At 46.6% G+C, this 16,726-nt stretch overlaps 2 protein-coding genes across 6 annotated transcripts; one reads left to right on the top strand and one right to left on the bottom strand.

Annotated features, from left to right (window-relative positions):
* Nucleotides 1-4,710: 4,710 nt before the first annotated feature.
* Nucleotides 4,711-7,809, bottom strand: TEFM (transcription elongation factor, mitochondrial). Its single transcript, XM_059732059.1, has 3 exons — nucleotides 7,140-7,809; nucleotides 5,998-6,144; nucleotides 4,711-5,192 (listed from the first exon to the last, which is right to left on the bottom strand). Exons 1-3 carry the CDS (start codon nucleotides 7,194-7,196, stop codon nucleotides 4,773-4,775), a joined length of 624 nt encoding a protein of 207 aa, XP_059588042.1. The 5' UTR covers nucleotides 7,197-7,809; the 3' UTR covers nucleotides 4,711-4,772.
* Nucleotides 7,810-7,849: 40 nt separating this feature from the next.
* ADAP2 (ArfGAP with dual PH domains 2) lies at nucleotides 7,850-16,691 on the top strand. 5 transcript variants are annotated; one of them, XM_014601956.3, is made up of 11 exons: nucleotides 7,850-8,110; nucleotides 8,806-8,936; nucleotides 9,595-9,686; nucleotides 10,169-10,254; nucleotides 10,701-10,810; nucleotides 11,429-11,575; nucleotides 11,872-11,955; nucleotides 13,174-13,236; nucleotides 14,178-14,255; nucleotides 14,765-14,984; nucleotides 16,146-16,691. In XM_014601956.3, exons 1-10 carry the CDS (start codon nucleotides 8,020-8,022, stop codon nucleotides 14,981-14,983), a joined length of 1,101 nt encoding a protein of 366 aa, XP_014457442.2. In that variant the 5' UTR covers nucleotides 7,850-8,019; the 3' UTR covers nucleotide 14,984; nucleotides 16,146-16,691. The 5 variants fall into 5 exon arrangements, with proteins under 5 accessions (XP_014457442.2, XP_019349920.1, XP_019349919.1 ...); XM_014601961.3 differs by having other exon boundaries at nucleotides 7,851-8,110; nucleotides 16,029-16,691; XM_019494375.2 differs by lacking the exon at nucleotides 11,429-11,575 and having other exon boundaries at nucleotides 16,029-16,691.
* Nucleotides 16,692-16,726: the final 35 nt, after the last annotated feature.

Below are 16,726 nucleotides of genomic sequence, written 5' to 3'. Positions count from 1 at the left end.
TTCTTTCCTGTCATATGCTGCACTTCCACTAGCATGCTGGTAATCTGTACTTAAACTGTTACTTATACTATACCACTCCCAATTGGGTAATATTAATGTTATGGCTCATCTAATTGTAAGTTGCTTTACAATGTACACAGTACAGAGTAACAATACATTACATTAGCATTATGGTAGCAGGAACCAGACCCGTTATGGTGCTTAAGCAGTGAGATGATTCTTGTGTAAAAGAGTTTATGTTCTAAGAGACGAGACAGACCACAAAAGCAATCTGAAGTTCTTAGTTTTCCATCTCTACAGCTACCAGTCACATTCTTGCTTGGTCTGCACAAGAACATTAAAAACAAGGAAAAAATATAAAGGGGTACACGAGCTGAAACTTTGAGAGAGAGGGGATACACTAGTTAAAAATGTTGAAAACCCCTGCCCTAGCATAATACTGCTTTGCTTTTATCTACGTGGAACCCAAAGCTCCAAAAAAATGTCCAGGATGCTCAGTTGCTTCCTCATTTTCCCATTGGTGGGAGGCAGACTTTGTGTGTCCCAGGCCTTACCTTTGCAGTTCTAATCGTACTTTTCAGCCACTTCCTTGTAGGGTGTGGAGTCTTTCACACAAGTGCAGAGTAACTGTACTACACTGTTCTTCTGAACTGGCTACTTTGCTGGAATAAATGACTACAAAATGTGCAGCATCTATTACTTTGTTTGGTAAACAGGCTTGTGTGTATGAACAGCAGGTATCCTGCTTTTCTCTTTAAAAATTGCAAATTCTCTGATGGAAAAACCCCAAATCTGTGATTTAAAATTAAAGGGGGGGGGGTGAGAGAGAGAGTTGAACATAATGTTTTATTGATATATTTAGTTTTAAAGCAATTTGGAAGTCTACCAGTGCTTCAATCACCTATAAAATATATTCTAAATACCTGTATATTTTGGCATTTGATTTTCATAGACATTAGGGCTGAAAGGGACCTCAGAAGATTGAGTCCAGCCCCCTGCCCCAAGGGTAGGAAGGCAGCTAGGGTCAAAGGATCCCAGCAAGGTAAGTGTCCACCACCTCTGGAGGGGAGCCTATTCCAGGCCTTGGGGTCTTGGACAGTAAAGAAATTTTTCCTCCTATCCAACCTAAAACGGTCTTGGAAGTTTGTGACCATTGGTCCTTGTCATCCCTTGGGGCGCTCTGCTGAACAGGCGTTCCCCCAGATCCTGATGCACACCTCTGATGTACTTATAGGCAACCACCAGGTCCCCCCTGAGCCTGCGCTTCTCCAGGCTGAAGAGTCCCATGGCTCTTGGCCTCTCTTCATAAGGCCTGTTCTGACCTCTGATCATGTGTGGCTTTCCTCTGGACTCTCCCAAGCTTCTCTACATCCTTCCTGAATTGCAGAGCCCAGAATTGGATGCAGTACTCCAGCTGTGGCCTCACCAAGGCCGAGTACAGCAGGAAGATGACATCCTGAGATTTACTTGAGATGCATCAATGGATGTAAGCCAGAGTTTGGCCTGCTTTACCAGCTGCAACATCACATTGGTGGCTCACGTTCATCTTGTGGTCAATCATGACCCCCAAGTCTCTTTTGGCTATGGTGCTAGCGAGCATAGCACTGCCGAGCCTATAAGCATGCTGCGGGGGTTTCCCTGCCCCCCGGGTGGAGTACCTTACATTTGTCAGTATTGAAAGTCATCAGGTTTGTATCCACCCACTTTTTCAGTCTATCCAAGCCAGCCTGGATCACCAGCCTAGCCTCCGGTGTGGACACTACCCCAAAGCTTGGTGTGGTCGGCAAACGTGTCAGAAGTGGACTGGCCCAGTATCCACATCATTAATAAAGAAGTTAAAGAGAGCAGGTCCAAGGACAGAGCCTTGGGAGATGCCACTGGTCATGGAGTGCCATGATGATTTGCTTCCGTCGACCACCACTCTCTGGGTCCAGCCTCAGAGCCAATTCCCCAGCTATCAGACTGTGATGTAACCAAGGCCACAGCTGGCCAATTTTTCCAAGAGGAGCTCATGGGATACCAGATCAAAGACTTTTTTAAAGTCCAGATATATGACGTCAATCTCTTCTCTCTTGTCCAGGTGGTATGTCATAGATGGAGATGAGATGGATCTTGCCAGACCAACCCACAACAAACCCATGCTGGCTGTCCCTCAGGATGTTGCCATCAGCCAGCTTGTCAAAAATGGTCTTTGGTTTGTTTGTTTGTTTGTTTTTTTTCCAGAATCTTTCCAGGGATTGAGGTCAAGCTAATTGGCTTGTAGTTCCCTGGATCTACTTTCCTCCCTTTCTTAAAGATGGGCACCACATTGGCCTACTCCCAATCTTCAGGTACTTCACCTGAGTGCCAGGAGTTTTTGAAAATCTTTGCCCATGGCTGGGCTATGACTCCTGCCAGCTCCTTAAGTACTCTGGGATGTAATCTTTCAGGACCAGCTGACTTGAAAGTGTCCAGCCTCTCAAGGTGTTCCTTTATAAGGTCCACACCAATGCTGAGTATAAATTCGCCTCACCCTGGCCGTCCTGCATCTTGCTAGGCAGGGCGGACCCTTCGGGTTGATGAAAAACCAATGCAAAGTATCCATTAAGCAGGCTGGCTTTTTCCTGGGTGTTGGTTGTCAGTTGTCCCATTTGGTTTAGCAGGGGTCCAATGTTACCCTTGCTTTTCTTCTGACTCCCCACATATCTGAAAAAGGACTTTTTATTGTCCTTTATACATATACCCAGGTGGAGTTCGGTTGCAGCCTTGGCTTTCCTGGTTCACTCCCTACAGGCACAGACCAGTGCAGATTAATCCTCCTTTGTGGTGATTCCTATCTTCCATCCTTTATAAGCCTCTCTCTTTTGGTGTAGGAGGTCCACGAGTTCCCTGCTGAGCCAAGGGGGTTGCTGTGCCCTTTTGTTACCTTTCCTCCAAGTAGAGATGGACATCCTTTGTGCTTCCAGGATCACTCCCTTAAAAAATGACCACTCCTCTTGGACTTCTCTCCCTGCCAAGTCTTGGTCCTTTTGGGCCTCGACAACAAGCCTTCTGAGCTTATCGAAGTCAGCTTTCCTAAAGTCAAGAACTTCTGCAGTGCTGACTGACTTGCCAGCTTTGCGATGGATAGTAAAGGCAGTTGGCTCATGGGCACTGTCTCCCAGCTTTCCTTTGATTTTTAAGTTGCTGACTAGATCATCCCATTTAGTCACTACCAGGTCCAGCAACGCTTTACCTCTTGTTGGTCCATAGACTTCTTGGGACTGGTAGTTTGTCCATACATGAGAGGAAGCTCCGAAGTTGTTCGGATTTGGCTGAGTGCTCTTCCCACAGGATGTCCGGGTAGTTGAAGCCTCCCATGACAACCCTGCACCGAGAGCATGGAGCCTCAGCCAGTTCCCTGGTGAATTCCTAGTCAATCTTTTTTGTTTCTGGTTAGGGAGGCTATAGCAGAATCATACCATTGTGTCCCCCGTGTCATATTCCCCACCTATTTTAACCCAGAGGGTATCTAGTTGTCCTCCCTGAGTGCCAATGTTGGCTTGCAGGGATACATAGCGTTCCTTGACATACAGCTACACCCCCACACTTTATCTGCACAATCTCTTCTATCCAAGGGATAGCTGTCTATACCTGTGGCTCTGTCATCCCTGTGAGATCAGTCTTTCTTGTTTAGTAGGACCAGTTCCTCCTGTTTATTCCCCAAGCTCTTGGCATTGGTGTACAGACATGTAAACATCCCATTGGGAGCCCAAGGCTTCCTCACATTCTCAGGTGGACACCTTTCCAGGGCTGTGGTAGGAGTGGAAGCCCTGGGTGACCTAACCTGTTGGTTTTATAGGTATTGCCCAGCGGGCTTGCGTTGGTAGTTGTCCACCCATCCCCCAGCAGGCTTAGTTTAAAGCCCAGTCAAACAGGTCAGCCATTCTGGCTGTGCCCAGTGAAGTGAGGTAGAGGCCATCTCTTCCCAGCAGACTGCTGCCTCTCTCACCAAAGAGCAGACTGTGATTGTGAGAACTGAAGCCTTCACAATGACACCAGTGCTAGTCTTTGGCTGACCAGCTTGATCCGTCTCATTCTGCAGCCCATGACCCATAACTGGGAGGATAGAGGAAAAAGCCATCTGTGCCACTAAGCCCTGTAGCCATTCATGACCTGGCTGGAATTGCTCAGTCATGTAATTCATGCCCCCATGGATAAGGAGCATAGGGAAGTGGGTTTTTCATCACGGAAAAATCAGAGCTTCTGCTGCCACCCTCACTTACCAGGACTTGGGTCCAGCTGCAGTTGTCCCCCTGCTCCCCCTGTGCAACAGGACATGAGTCCAACTGTGACTGTTCCCCCTGCTGCTTTGTGACGGTAAGCAGCCCTGCCCCTGCTGTTACACCTTACTCCCAAGCTACAGCCCCCCCAGACCTGACCCACAGCCCTTTCCCCCAACTTCCATCATCCTGCCTGGCTGTATGTTGTGTGCACAGACAGGCACATGTGATGCCCCTGCCTCTGATCACCCTCCCCTGCCTAAGCAGCTTCTTGCTAGGGCAAGCTGGAAAGTGCAGGGAAAAACTCTGATGCGGAGCAGAGCAAAATCCCAGATGTTTGTTGATATTTAAAAAAAACAAAAACAACACTTGACAGAGATGGGAGGACCCAAAAAGAGGACATGTCCAGGAAAACCCTGATGTATGGTAACCCTAGCTATATGTAAAGTAAGAGGAAATAAATGTTCAGTTAAAATACAACATTCAGTTTACTTTGACTCTACAACAGTAAGAGATTCAAGTAATGTTGTTTCATATTAGGAGTTCATAAAAAGCTAGTGCCTGTAGTAGGGAATCGCACATCTCCTCCTCCCTGTTTTGTGCAACTGAAGAAAGTAAGCTTCTATAACTCTCCACCTTGTTCAGGGGAAAGGATATTCGTGGCTGTTCTTGGGTAGCAGATTCTAGAAGTTGCTTCACAAGATCCATTCCACTTGACCGGAAATCTCCTACCATCAACCCAAAGTGTTTTCCTACAGCAGTTCGGGGCATGCTTATTATTTGGTTCTGGACATCTAACATCAGTGTTTTATGTAACAAGGTATACAGCATAGCTTCGATCGTGCGAAGATGTAATATTACAGGAAACATATTTATATTCTTAGTAGAAAGTACTTTTTTTTCCAGAACATAAACATCAGCTTTAGGAAGTTGGGAAACCACTGAAGAAATCTGGGGAGGAGGGAGAGAGAAAAATATGCACATTAGCTAGAACACTAGTTAAATCAGTTGAACTAGAAACCAAAATCAAAAGATTTCTTAACTAGCATATTTCAGATGAGTGACTGTTATTAGGTATTTGTCATAAGAAACTATATAATTAAAGTACTAAGCTGGCAAAAAAGGATTGCAGTTCTCATCAAGTTTTACTCATTTTTTTGTTAACATTTCAATAAGATGCATCAAATTGAAAACTTCTTTCCAGTTCTCCTCTTTGCCACTTTAAAAAAATGCCTGGTTAAGTCTAAATGTTATTTAGAATTATTGAAGAATGTGGAGAAGGCTGTTCACCTTGCAGCCACACACTGCACTAGTAACAAATCACAGCTCATAACTAGAGTGCAAGAAGGACTGTTACAAGCAGCTCCTCCTCACAGCTTCTGAATTTTTCTAAATACTTCAGGTCTTCTGGTACAAGAGAGGTCACATCTTTCTTGTGGAGCTCTAGTTTTGTTTACCTGCAGAGAGTTCAAGACAAGTGTTGAAGAAAGCAGCTCTGCCACTTGAGTGCTGTATGCATTGCCAATAAACAAGCTTTTTAAGGCTATACCTCATATAGATTCCTTTTGCAAGTCTGTGGATTTTCTCTGTGCAATTCATAGAATAAACTAGCAAAGTAAATACTGCTTAGAGACAGAGCTTAGAAAAGGTCTCCCTTGGAAAATGAAGTACGCTTTTTTATGTATTATAAAAATGAGTGAGTAAAAATTAAACTTGAGAGTTTATTTTAAAAACATCCAGAGGACCTTCTACTTACGTTTTCCAGATACACTGCTGGCTGATATGTTCCCTTCATAAATGTGAATTTTTTTTGCTGCCAGCTGTGAACTGCTAAGCTGCGATCCACATGAGCCCATGCAATTTTGCGGGGGCCAAAAACAATAGACACGATGCTAGATAAAGCCTGAATAGGAGAAAGGTGGTGGTCAGTTTTTTCAGCAGTTAATATCTCCAGCCTTCTGATGGTGTATGTATGAATTATGTGCTGAATATTATTTAATAGCTTAGGTGAAAATACCACCTTTTACACAACTATACAGAGTTCTGGTTGATAAAACATTATTTCTAGACGTGTTAAACTTAGAACACTAACAAAAATTATTCTGAAAATAAGAGTGGTTTCTTAGATCAAATGGGTCAGGACTGGACACAGGCATGGGCGAACAGGGCGGCTGCCCAGGGCCCAGACAGAAGGGGGCCTGAAAATGGTGAAAATAAGGATTATTATGATCATTATCTCTGGTGAAGGGGGGACCGATACAGGTTTCTCTTGCTTTATGCAGGTCCTGTATGTGCGAATTCACTCTTATGTGATAACCCTTTTCATATAAAAAATTAGTTATATGCAACGTAAATTCACTTTTATGTGATCGGTGCGGTGGAAGCCCCCGGTCAGCTGCTTTGTGCGGTGCCTTGTGAGAGTGACGTGCACCAAAACACAGTCTCCGGTGTACACCTGTTCTCCTCGCTTGTTGTCTGAAATACGTGGTTCTGTAGTCACCATCCCCATTATTATAGTGCCCTGTGCTTGCACGTGCCGTCTGTTGTCAGCGAGTACCAACACTGTCTTGTAAAATTGGTAGAAATGGGCCTGGGGGTCAATACAGTCGAGGTCTTGGGACGTATCCCTATTGGTGACACTGTAAAGTGGGTTCCCTTTATACGAATTCGAGCTATGTGCCATTTTCCAGGAACGCACGTACAGCATAAAGCGAGGGAAACCCGTCCGAGAAGTTCACCTGGGGCCACCAGGGGTCTAGGTACCGTGCTGAAATGGCTACGTGCCCGCAACCGTGCAACTGGATACATACGTGCAAATAGCTACACGCCCGCAACCGTGCAACCGGCTACATACCTGCAAATGGCTACGCTCCCGCAACCATGCAAACGGCTACATACCTCTGCATTTTTGACTTTAGGTTTAAAGACCCTCCTTGACAATTTAGCGCCCTTCATTTTTCCCTCTCTCCTCTCCGTTTCCTCAGATGAATCCAGAATAAAGTTGCAGGCCTTAACCAGGGTGTCCCGTTGCAAGAAAGGCACGTTCAGTAAGCTCGGCAAGTCCCCAAAGGGCCCGTGCTGCAGGCGGTACCCGACGATGTCGGCCGTCCGGGTGCCGTGCAGCTCCCCGATAGCGGCCAGCTCCTCCTCGGACGCGGCGTTGAAGGCCTGCAGGATGGCGGCCTGCTGCTCCGGGGAGAACAGCGCGCCCAGCGGCTTCTCCGTGCTCCCATCCGTGGCGGGGGCGCGGGGGCGGTCCTGCTGCAGCGCGGGGGCCAGGGTCTTCAGGCCGGTCCGACGGCGCAGGGGCTGCAGCCAGGACGCCGCCGCGCCGAGGCGCAAGAGAAAGCTTCCTGGGGAAAGAGGCAGAGCACGCTGCGGTGAGCTCGCGGGGGCGGGCCTGAAATCCTCTCACAACGACCCTCGACCCGCGCAGGCCCCGCTACCTCGCCGCAGCCCCGCGGCGCCCATTCCGCTGCGGACACAACTACACCCCCGAGGGACAGGTTCTGCCTCCGGTTCCGGAGCCTGAGGGGCGAAACGTTCCGATTCTGGTTCCGGGTCCCGCCCCCGACGGGAAAGGTTCTACTTCCGCTTCCGGTTCTGGAGCCTGAGAGGGAGGTTCCGGGTCTGGTTCTGAGGCCGCGGCCATGAGGGGGCTGAGGCGTGTGGGCTGCGGTCTCCTTCTCCCGCCCCCTTCCCTTCCCCTTCCCCCTCCCCCTCCCCCTCCCCCTCCCGCCCGCCTGCCCGCCCGGGGCGGTTCCTCCTTCCCCGTGGGATGGAGCGCGACAGCGGCAGGACGGGGCTGCTGGGGCTGCTGCGGGCGAGCGGCGCCGGCAACACCCGCTGCGCCGACTGCGGGGCGCCAGGTGAGCCCGGCCCGGCCCGGCCTCTGCCTCTCGCCTGAGGTGCCTGCGGGGGGGGGCAGCTGTGGCACCCGCTCCGCTGGGGGGGGGGGAGGGAGAGCCCTGCCCGAGGGGCCGCGTGTGGGGAGACCCCTTGGAGAGAAGGAGCGGGCGGGAGACATCACCCCCAGGACCAGATCAGGGGAGGATCCTGCGGCCTCCGTTCTGCAGCCGGAAGAAGCGGAGATAGTCAGTGCCACGGTTTCACTCAGTCTCGAAACGCCCGGCACGGATCATCGACGCTGCGAAGCCTCCGAGTCGCCGTTGCCGTAGACGATGTCACCCCGAAGGCCGAATTGCTGCCTGCCTCAGCATTGGGCCGTTAGGATTGTAGTGACGCCGAAGCCCAATAGACGTCGCTCTGGTTAGGTCTGTCGTTGGGTTGTTTCCGAGTCATCGGCTGGCCTGGATGGACAGGCTTCTCTCTATCGCGTCAGCCACGTTTGAACAAGTGTTTGGTGGAAGGACCAACAGACGAATGGGTCGTGACGGCAGCAGAGTCGCTTCCACACGTGCTGGGTCTGGATTTGACTCCAGCGACTGCATCGTGAACGTGGTTTTATTTTGGATGTGAATCTCAGAGACGGTTATTCCTTTGCCGGCGCGTTGCTAGGCGCTGAGCGGTGCTACAACCGTCCTTATTTTTATTTTTTTTTTAGATCCTGAATGGGCCTCTTACACACTCGGAGTATTCATCTGTTTAAATTGCTCTGGGATTCATCGCAACCTTCCTGAAATCAGCAGGGTCAAATCCCTCCGGCTTGACTTCTGGGAGCATGATCTTGTCGAGGTACGGATGGGGAAGCAAGAATTCAAGTTCTCTCTGCTGCATTTCGGCATGTTGTTTTTCTGTCTCCTGATCATGACATTTTGTCAGGTCAATAAAAAACATACGGAATAACATGAATCTCTGGCGTCTCTAGTGATGTCTCTAACCCCTAGTGATACCTGCTCAGGTTAGAATATGCTAAAAAGTGCTTATCCTCCATGTTACTATGATGTTATATTTATAGAGCACCTAGGTAGGTGCACATTGTGCTTTATAAGCACACAATGCTTATAAACCTTTCACGTTTATAGGGTCTTTTCCTGGAGACTCCCAGTCTCTTTTTTAACACAAATTAAACCTCACAACTTCCCACCAAGATTCACCCAAGGAACCTTGTCTGCCTATCTTCCCAGCAAGATGTTTATGTACGTTATCCCCAATCTGCAGCTGGGGGCAGAGGCCATAAAGAAGGATAATATTTCCTGTTAGAACACAGGGAAGAAGAAAGGTCAAACACAAGCACAACAAGCAATGCATTCATACCTGCATGTGTGCGCAGAAGCCTGAGCAAAAGAAATATGCTGCTGCCTTTGTCCCTTGTTTCATGGTATGTTTATGAAACAATACTTATTTTTCTGGTTGTCAGTCCCCCAATTGAGAAACTTCTTTTGTTTTGCAGTTTATGAAGAAGCATGGGAATCTCTGTGCAAAGGCTATCTATGAGGCAGAAGTCCCTCCTTTCTATTATGTTCCCCAGTCTAAAGACTGCCTGTAAGTTGCTGACTTGAGGGCTACAGACCGTCATAAGCTTTTGTACTTCTGCTTCTCTCTGCCTGTGTCGCCATTAGTACCATATTTTCTTGCATGCAACATGTCAGAGAATAAAATACCTAGTTTTTGAAAGGCAGAATGGAAAAAAATAGATTTTTGTACTAAGTAACTGAGTAGCAACAGTTAGAGAGCTAAACCTGCTTGTTCTGCTCCCTGAGGATGCTGTGCAGTTAGTTTTGCTTTTGTCCAACAGAGTCTTAACTGATAGAAACATTGTTACCTTATTTCTTCCCTCACAGTGCAAACTGCAATTTCCAGCAACATTTTTTTTTAAAGTTGTATGTTGTATATGAGAAAATACAGGTAATTTGGATGTGCTGAGTGGTGTCGGTTAGCCTGTTTCCATATGCAGCTGGAAAGGGGTAGGGGCAGCAATCAGAGATGGATGTAGATTGAGCTAATCCATGTTTTTCTTTTTTCAGGGTTTTAAGAGAACAATGGATCAGAGCTAAGTATGAGCGGAAAGAATTCGTTGCCACAAGCATCAGCCATGACGCATGTACCTCAGGTAAAAGTCCTTGATTGTCTATGGAGGGCTGTTAGCCTTGTGAAGCCAAAGCTACAGCGGACTGAAAACCTTTAGTCAGTGGTGTCCAGCTAGTGGCTGGGGTGGCTATTTTCACCTGGCTAAGAAACTTTCCTCTTACATGCTTTGTCAGGATGTGCAGCCAGTATATGTTTACCTGGAGAACCTCATTTACAGGTGTATGATACATTGCACATGGAGAAGCTCAGATTGACCCTTGGGCTAATAAAAAGGGCATTTGCCCCTCTAAGCTCCAGTATGAGGACCCAGATGCATGAGCTGGAGGTATATTTTTCTCCCTCCACTGCTCAATAGTGTTCTTTAAAACAGAAAACCAGAGATAGAAATAAGACTAGAAACAAAGTCACATTTCCTCTTCGGCAAGTATATGGTTTCATTGAAACTGAGGTGTCTAGCTTCCATTTCAGGCAGCCGTGAAGGATTTCTGTGGAAGCGTGGGCGGGATAGCAAGCAATTCCTCCCAAGGCAATTCATCCTGTCAGCAAGAGATGGGGTGCTGAAATACTACACCAAAGAGGTGAGTTCCCCAGGCATAAAGTGGTCAAAGTCTGGTCTTGTAGTCGAGTTCCTGGCCCACACGCACACAACGTGCTGGATAGTTTGCTGTCTCTTAGATTTTGTTGCTATGCCCACCAGCCTTCCACCCTCATACTTGATGGACAGGAAGAGGGAAAAGAGTTAAGTTGGCAGGAGTCATTTCCTGTTTTACCAGCACTAATCTCATGAAGCACCCACTGCTCCACTTCTTGCCTTCTTGCATAAACCACATCTCCCTTCTGTGCAAAACTACAGTTCATGGCTCTCTCGGGAAATCATACTGGAGAGAGCTGCAGTTAATGAAGTGATAAGGAGACCGGCACCTGAGAGATGGCAGGTGATAGGGCAGGACTAGCTAACCAAGCCCTTTCTTCTAAGGAAACTATGCAGTATCATTTGTCAAGGAAAAAAAGTCTTTCTTTAGAATGAAATGTGATGGACGTGTGAAACAAGTAACAAAGATTTAGTCTTTGCCAGTTTTGTTGTTTGAGGAAGCTGGTTTTTAGCTCACTGAGGAACTGCTAGTTGGTTAGCACCTTTGTCCTTGACTGCTTTCCACAAAGTCACTGTTAACACATGAATATTTTCTGACCCACAGTCAAAAGGTCCAAAAGCTGTGATTAGCATTAAAGATCTGAATGCAATGTTCCAGACAGAGAAAATCCAAAACTCCCATGGGCTGCAGATCACATACAGTGAGGGTGGTCAGACAAGGAACCTTTTCGTCTATCATGAGAGTGGAAAGGTAAATGCAATGTTGCTTTTGTAGTAACTGAGAAATGGAGGATCTATTACTTGTCTAAGGGTTACAGTGAAGTAGTATATGGCAAGACTTCCCTGTTCTGTTTTTAGCTCTACCAGTTATCACTGTGTGATCCTGGGCAGGTTGCTTACCTTCATTTCTCCTTAGGTTCTACATCGCAGTGTTAGGAGATACAAGACAAGTTGGCAAAGAGTCTGAAGATACTTTGAGGAGAAGACAATGCTTTTAACCTGTTGCATTATTCCTGTCTTTACAGTTATATTTGCTATCTTCCTTAGGAAATTGTTGACTGGTTCAATGCCATTCGGGCAGCGCGTTTCCATTATCTTAGAACCACCTTCCCCACTGCCCCTGAGTCTGAGGTGAGAACTGAAAGAGCTTGAAATAATTGATCTGGACAGCATGAAACACATCTGCTCATGCACTGTGCTATATTATCCCTCAAGATAGAGGATGGATTTGAGAGCTTCTAATGCACTCATTTCCCCTTCTTGGGGGGTGGGTAGGCCCATAATTCTTGGCCTCTATGGAGATACATTTGGTATCTATTTCCAGTAAGCACCAGTCTGGCTGTTAAGACTGCTAGTAAGGTTTGCGTGCGCAGGTAGTGCTATGTGGGAAGTGGTGCTGTTGCACGCAGGTTGAGTGGTGAGCCAATGTGTGGTTGGACAAATGCAACTTGTGTATGTTAGCAGTTGTTTAATGGAAGCAGTAATAGTGAGTATGGCTCATAATCCTCATTTTAGAAATATATCATGGCTTTTCTAGCTCAAAATTGAAAATCAGTAGCATAATTTCATTTTTGCTTTTTTATTAAGCATTTTCCTTCTATAATTTCTCTAATCCCTTGTTCCACAGCTTGCTTAACAGTCAGTTATGATCTTGCTTTACAAGCACCAAGACTCTTCCTCATCTCTCTCCACTGACCTAGTTGCAACCAATCTCTTGGCACCTGGGCAAGAAGCCACAAACCCTTTTATACTTGTGTTTATGAGAGCACACAGATATTTACCTGAAGAAGCATCACAGTGAGCGCCATACAGAGAGGAATGTTACAATATGTTACTTATACAATGAGACAGACACTCTCTGGATTCTCCCAAACTAATCTGACAGCGTCCAGGCTATTTCTGGGTTTCGACTGCAGCCTCCCTCCCTCTCTCCACTTTTGTTGCTATTGCAGAGCTTGTCTTCACAGCACATTATTATTATAATAGTTCATGTTGACCGAGTGTGGGTAAAATTAACTTCTCATCGTTCACTTTAACCAGAAAACAGTTTCAGTTTAGCCCCAAATGGTAGATTATTTTTTGCAATGATCAAGTCATTGCAGAATGGAGGAACATCCTGTACTTAGTGCACAAAGAGTAGATCAAACTCAGGAGCTAAATACATCCACATTATCTGTTTAAAATTTGACCTGTAGAAACAAAAACATCTGTTTGTTTTTGCTTTAGACCTCCCTTTAATACACAGATAAAACAGATCACAAAAACTGTTGATGATTTGCTCTGATAAGTTAGAAGAGAAAGCTGAGTTTTTAAATGAGATGGTAGCCAATGTCTTTTTTGTTCTTCTAGCTTGTACCCAAAATTACGAGGAGTTATTTCAAAGAAGGTTACATGGAGAAAACTGGACCAACGGTAAATTCCACCTGAATGTCATGGCTGATCACCATTGAAAAGCTTAGCACTAGCCAAACATAACTTTTTTTCCAGAAGCAGAATGTTTACTAATGCTGTCATGATTATGATTAAACAGTTTGCTGGGAGCTGTAGTTAAGTGCATTCCAGTTAACCTGGATAGACTGAGTCTCAGTTTGTAATGAGCACTGGGGGTTTTTTTTTTCCACTTTTGCATGAGATGTAACTTTGAGGGCTCGTTGCAAACTGCAGGTGTGATGGAATAATTGGAAGTATTTCTGGAGTTGCAAAGTTACTAGTATTAGCATTGAATGTGGGTGGCTGTCATGTGCCCGTCTGTTGATTGCAACTCCATCATCACAAGATGCCCACTAGAGCAGAAACTTCCAGGCAGATTCCTCTCTTCCAGTGCACATTCTTGTTGTCTCTGCATATTCTCTGACTCTGCCTACACACCCAGCCTCCAGCCTGTGTCAGTACTGCTAAAAGGATCATCAGTGAAATACTTCATGCTGGTAGTGAATATGTCATTATTAAACTTCATCTCTCTCAAACCTTTTTGCAGTGCCTCATCCTGCAGCTTTACTATAGCAGGTCACATGTGAATTCTTACCAGCCAAAAAGGCAAGACTTTTCTTGACTGAATGCTTACAGCAGGGAGAAATGGTGCTGAACCCTTAGTGGGGCTGTATAGTTTAGTGTCAGCTCTGGCTTCCAACAGAAGGTTTGTACATTGGTAAAGAATTCATGGTGTCACTATTGTTAACCTTGAGAAGGAAGAGAGCTGAGGCTCTAGGTGTGTTGGTGAGTCATGGAACTGCATGAGAAGCTGAGAGTGAACCAGAGCATAGAGTTAGGAGGAGGTGGCCAAGGAACTGCCACGAGTGAGTGGAGCCCTGCTCCTGGGAGCTGGATCATTAAAGAGCTTATTCTTTATCTAGCACAAGGAGGTCTTCAAGAAGCGCTGGTTTAGCTTGGATTCACAGGAGAGGAATCTGATCTACTTTAAAGACCCATTGGTAAGGAGGACTCCTTATTTCATGACCAGAGCTGCTTGAAAGGGGCTCTTCATATCATACTGATCCCACCATGCATGTGATCACAACAGCTCTAAAATAATTGTGCAGATTTTCAGGAGAGTTGTGCACCTCAGGAGCTGAGGTGTTTGGAAAAGCTGGCCTGGGAGGGAGGGTGCTGACTGTTCTGGCTCTTTTGAGGAGTTTGTATTAAGTGACTGAACTTGTATCTCAGGTACTAGGGCGTATGGAGTCAGCCACCTCAGGTCACAGGGCAGATCCTTGCCCTCATTCTTTGTGCTTGGGCAAGAAGTTAGTAAGTTGGTGACAAAGACCAGAGAACTCAGCTCTCCTAGTCCTCTGTGTTGGGAATGCTTTGAGTCCCATCATACCTGGAGCCATGGTAGTGTTCCCTCCAAATTAAACCTACTTCTGCTGCCATCAAATGACAGTCTGATGTCAGCTTTGAGCAGCTGTGGATACCTGCGACTATCCTGCTTTCTCCCTCTAAGGATGCCTTTGAAACGGGCCGAGTGATTATTGGAAGCAAAGAGCATGGGTACGAAGTCCGGGCCAGCTTGCCCAGAGGAGTCAAAGGAAGGAGGTGGAAAGCTGGACTCACCATAGTCACACCAAAAAGGGAGTTTGTATTTGCATGCGAGAATGACAGGGAGCAGAAGGAGTGGATGGAGGCTTTGAATGAAATAATTTCCCAGCCCATGACTGCCTAAGGTGAGTGATGAGTTCCAGGAAACAGGCCTTCTTGGTTCACTGTTACATGGTGACCTTTTCTCCAGGTAGCTGATACAAAGGTCATATCAGTGAACACCGTGGGTACAGAGGCTTCTTTCCTCTAAAGATGCAGATACAGAGTTGACAGGAGAGGGCATGACCCAGGCAGACTGGTGTCCTTGCAGAGCTTGTGGGGGTCACTGCAGCAGGGGCTCAGTTCAAGGTAGCTATAGCTCAAACTGGAGACTACACCAGCCCCGTCCTTCACTCCTGGACAGAAGTACACGCAGCCTCTGCCTGTTGCTGATCTAGCCCCTGTGCCAATACAGGGATGAATTGGCCCTAGTTGCTTTATGAAAATGGAAGTATGTGAGCTTAAAGTCATGACCAGCCAAGAGATTTACAGAGATGGAATTACAGTTGTCCTCAGCATACCCTCCGTAACTCTCCCAACTGCACAGGAAATATTCCATGGAGCCTTCATCTTGAATGAGGCTTATTGCCACAGCTGAGAGCAGGAGAATGAATGCAAGAAGGGTCTGAGCGAAAGGGGGATGCACACGTCCAACTTGTCAGGGTTCAGAGGGTTAAAGTAATGTACAGTACTCTGAATTTGCAGAGCAAATCCAGACTATAGGTCCAAAGTGCAATTCCTGCCCTGTCCTGGGTTCAGCTTTCTGTCCAGCCCAGCTCTGCTTAACAGGAGACCTGGGGCAGGGAAGTAGGATAGAGGGTCGTGGCTCCCCATTTCTGGAGCTGGCTCTAACTTGCACCCTTAGCCTCAGCAGACCAATTCAGCTGTCAGGTGAGCTGGGGCAGAGAGTCCTTTGGCTATGTCCTCTTCCATAGCCTTTCCTTCTTTGGGCTTTGAGGTGCAGCCCTGGCTCTGCTGCCTGAGGCTGTCGCAGGCCAAGTGGGGGTGTATTTAGATGGTCTGTTCAGCTGGATTTGTAGCCAAGAGTTTACTTCTTGATGTCACATGGAGTAAGTCATAAAAAGCTCTGGGAAGCATTAATTTTCTTTGTCTCATTCACTTTGCATCAGAAGCCAATTTCAGGCAGCGCTGACAGCCAGTCAAGTTGCATTTGATATATCAGTTGAGAGGAAAGATAAACTACGATAAACTGAAAGATGCTGGTTTTTGCTGTTGTCTTCTCTCAGATGTAAGAAGGATTCCAGTTTCAGGACATATTCGTTCCTTGGACTCTCTACTGAGACTGTTTAGCTCACAAGAGCAATGGTGATTGTAGGTATGACCTCCTGCACTCCAAGAACCAGCCTGAGACAACCGACCTTACTTCCTGTGGGGCATCAGCAGCTGTTACATTATATTACAGCCTTTCAGCCACTTCTTACATGGACTGCATGAAGCCAGTAACCAAGAGATGATGGGTTGTGTATTCTGGGGTCAGGATCCACTGGGTGCCATTTTCAGGAGTGCCTAGCACTGGCCTCATTGAACTTTGCTCTCGTTGAAGTCAGTGCAGCTTTTACCATTGACTTCAGGAGGAAAATGAGGCATGAGCTGAACACCTGGACTTATTAAGAGGTGCTGAGTAGCTGCAACTCCTCTTGGCTTCACTGGATTTCTCACCTTCTCTCAGGACATGAACTTTTTATTACAAACCAGTCTCAGGTCCTTTGCTGTTTGTATTTCTGATAACATAAATCCCAAGTTCTGTAAAAATAAAAGATAGTTTTACCTTACTCAGACTGCTATAATGTCACATTAAGACTCTCCA

The sequence above is a fragment of the Alligator mississippiensis genome, chromosome 8 (assembly GCF_030867095.1).
Source record: "Alligator mississippiensis isolate rAllMis1 chromosome 8, rAllMis1, whole genome shotgun sequence".
Taxonomy (NCBI): domain Eukaryota; kingdom Metazoa; phylum Chordata; order Crocodylia; family Alligatoridae; genus Alligator; species Alligator mississippiensis.
The sequence above is the reverse complement of the archived record's forward strand: the minus strand, read 5'-3'. Positions and strand labels throughout refer to the sequence as shown.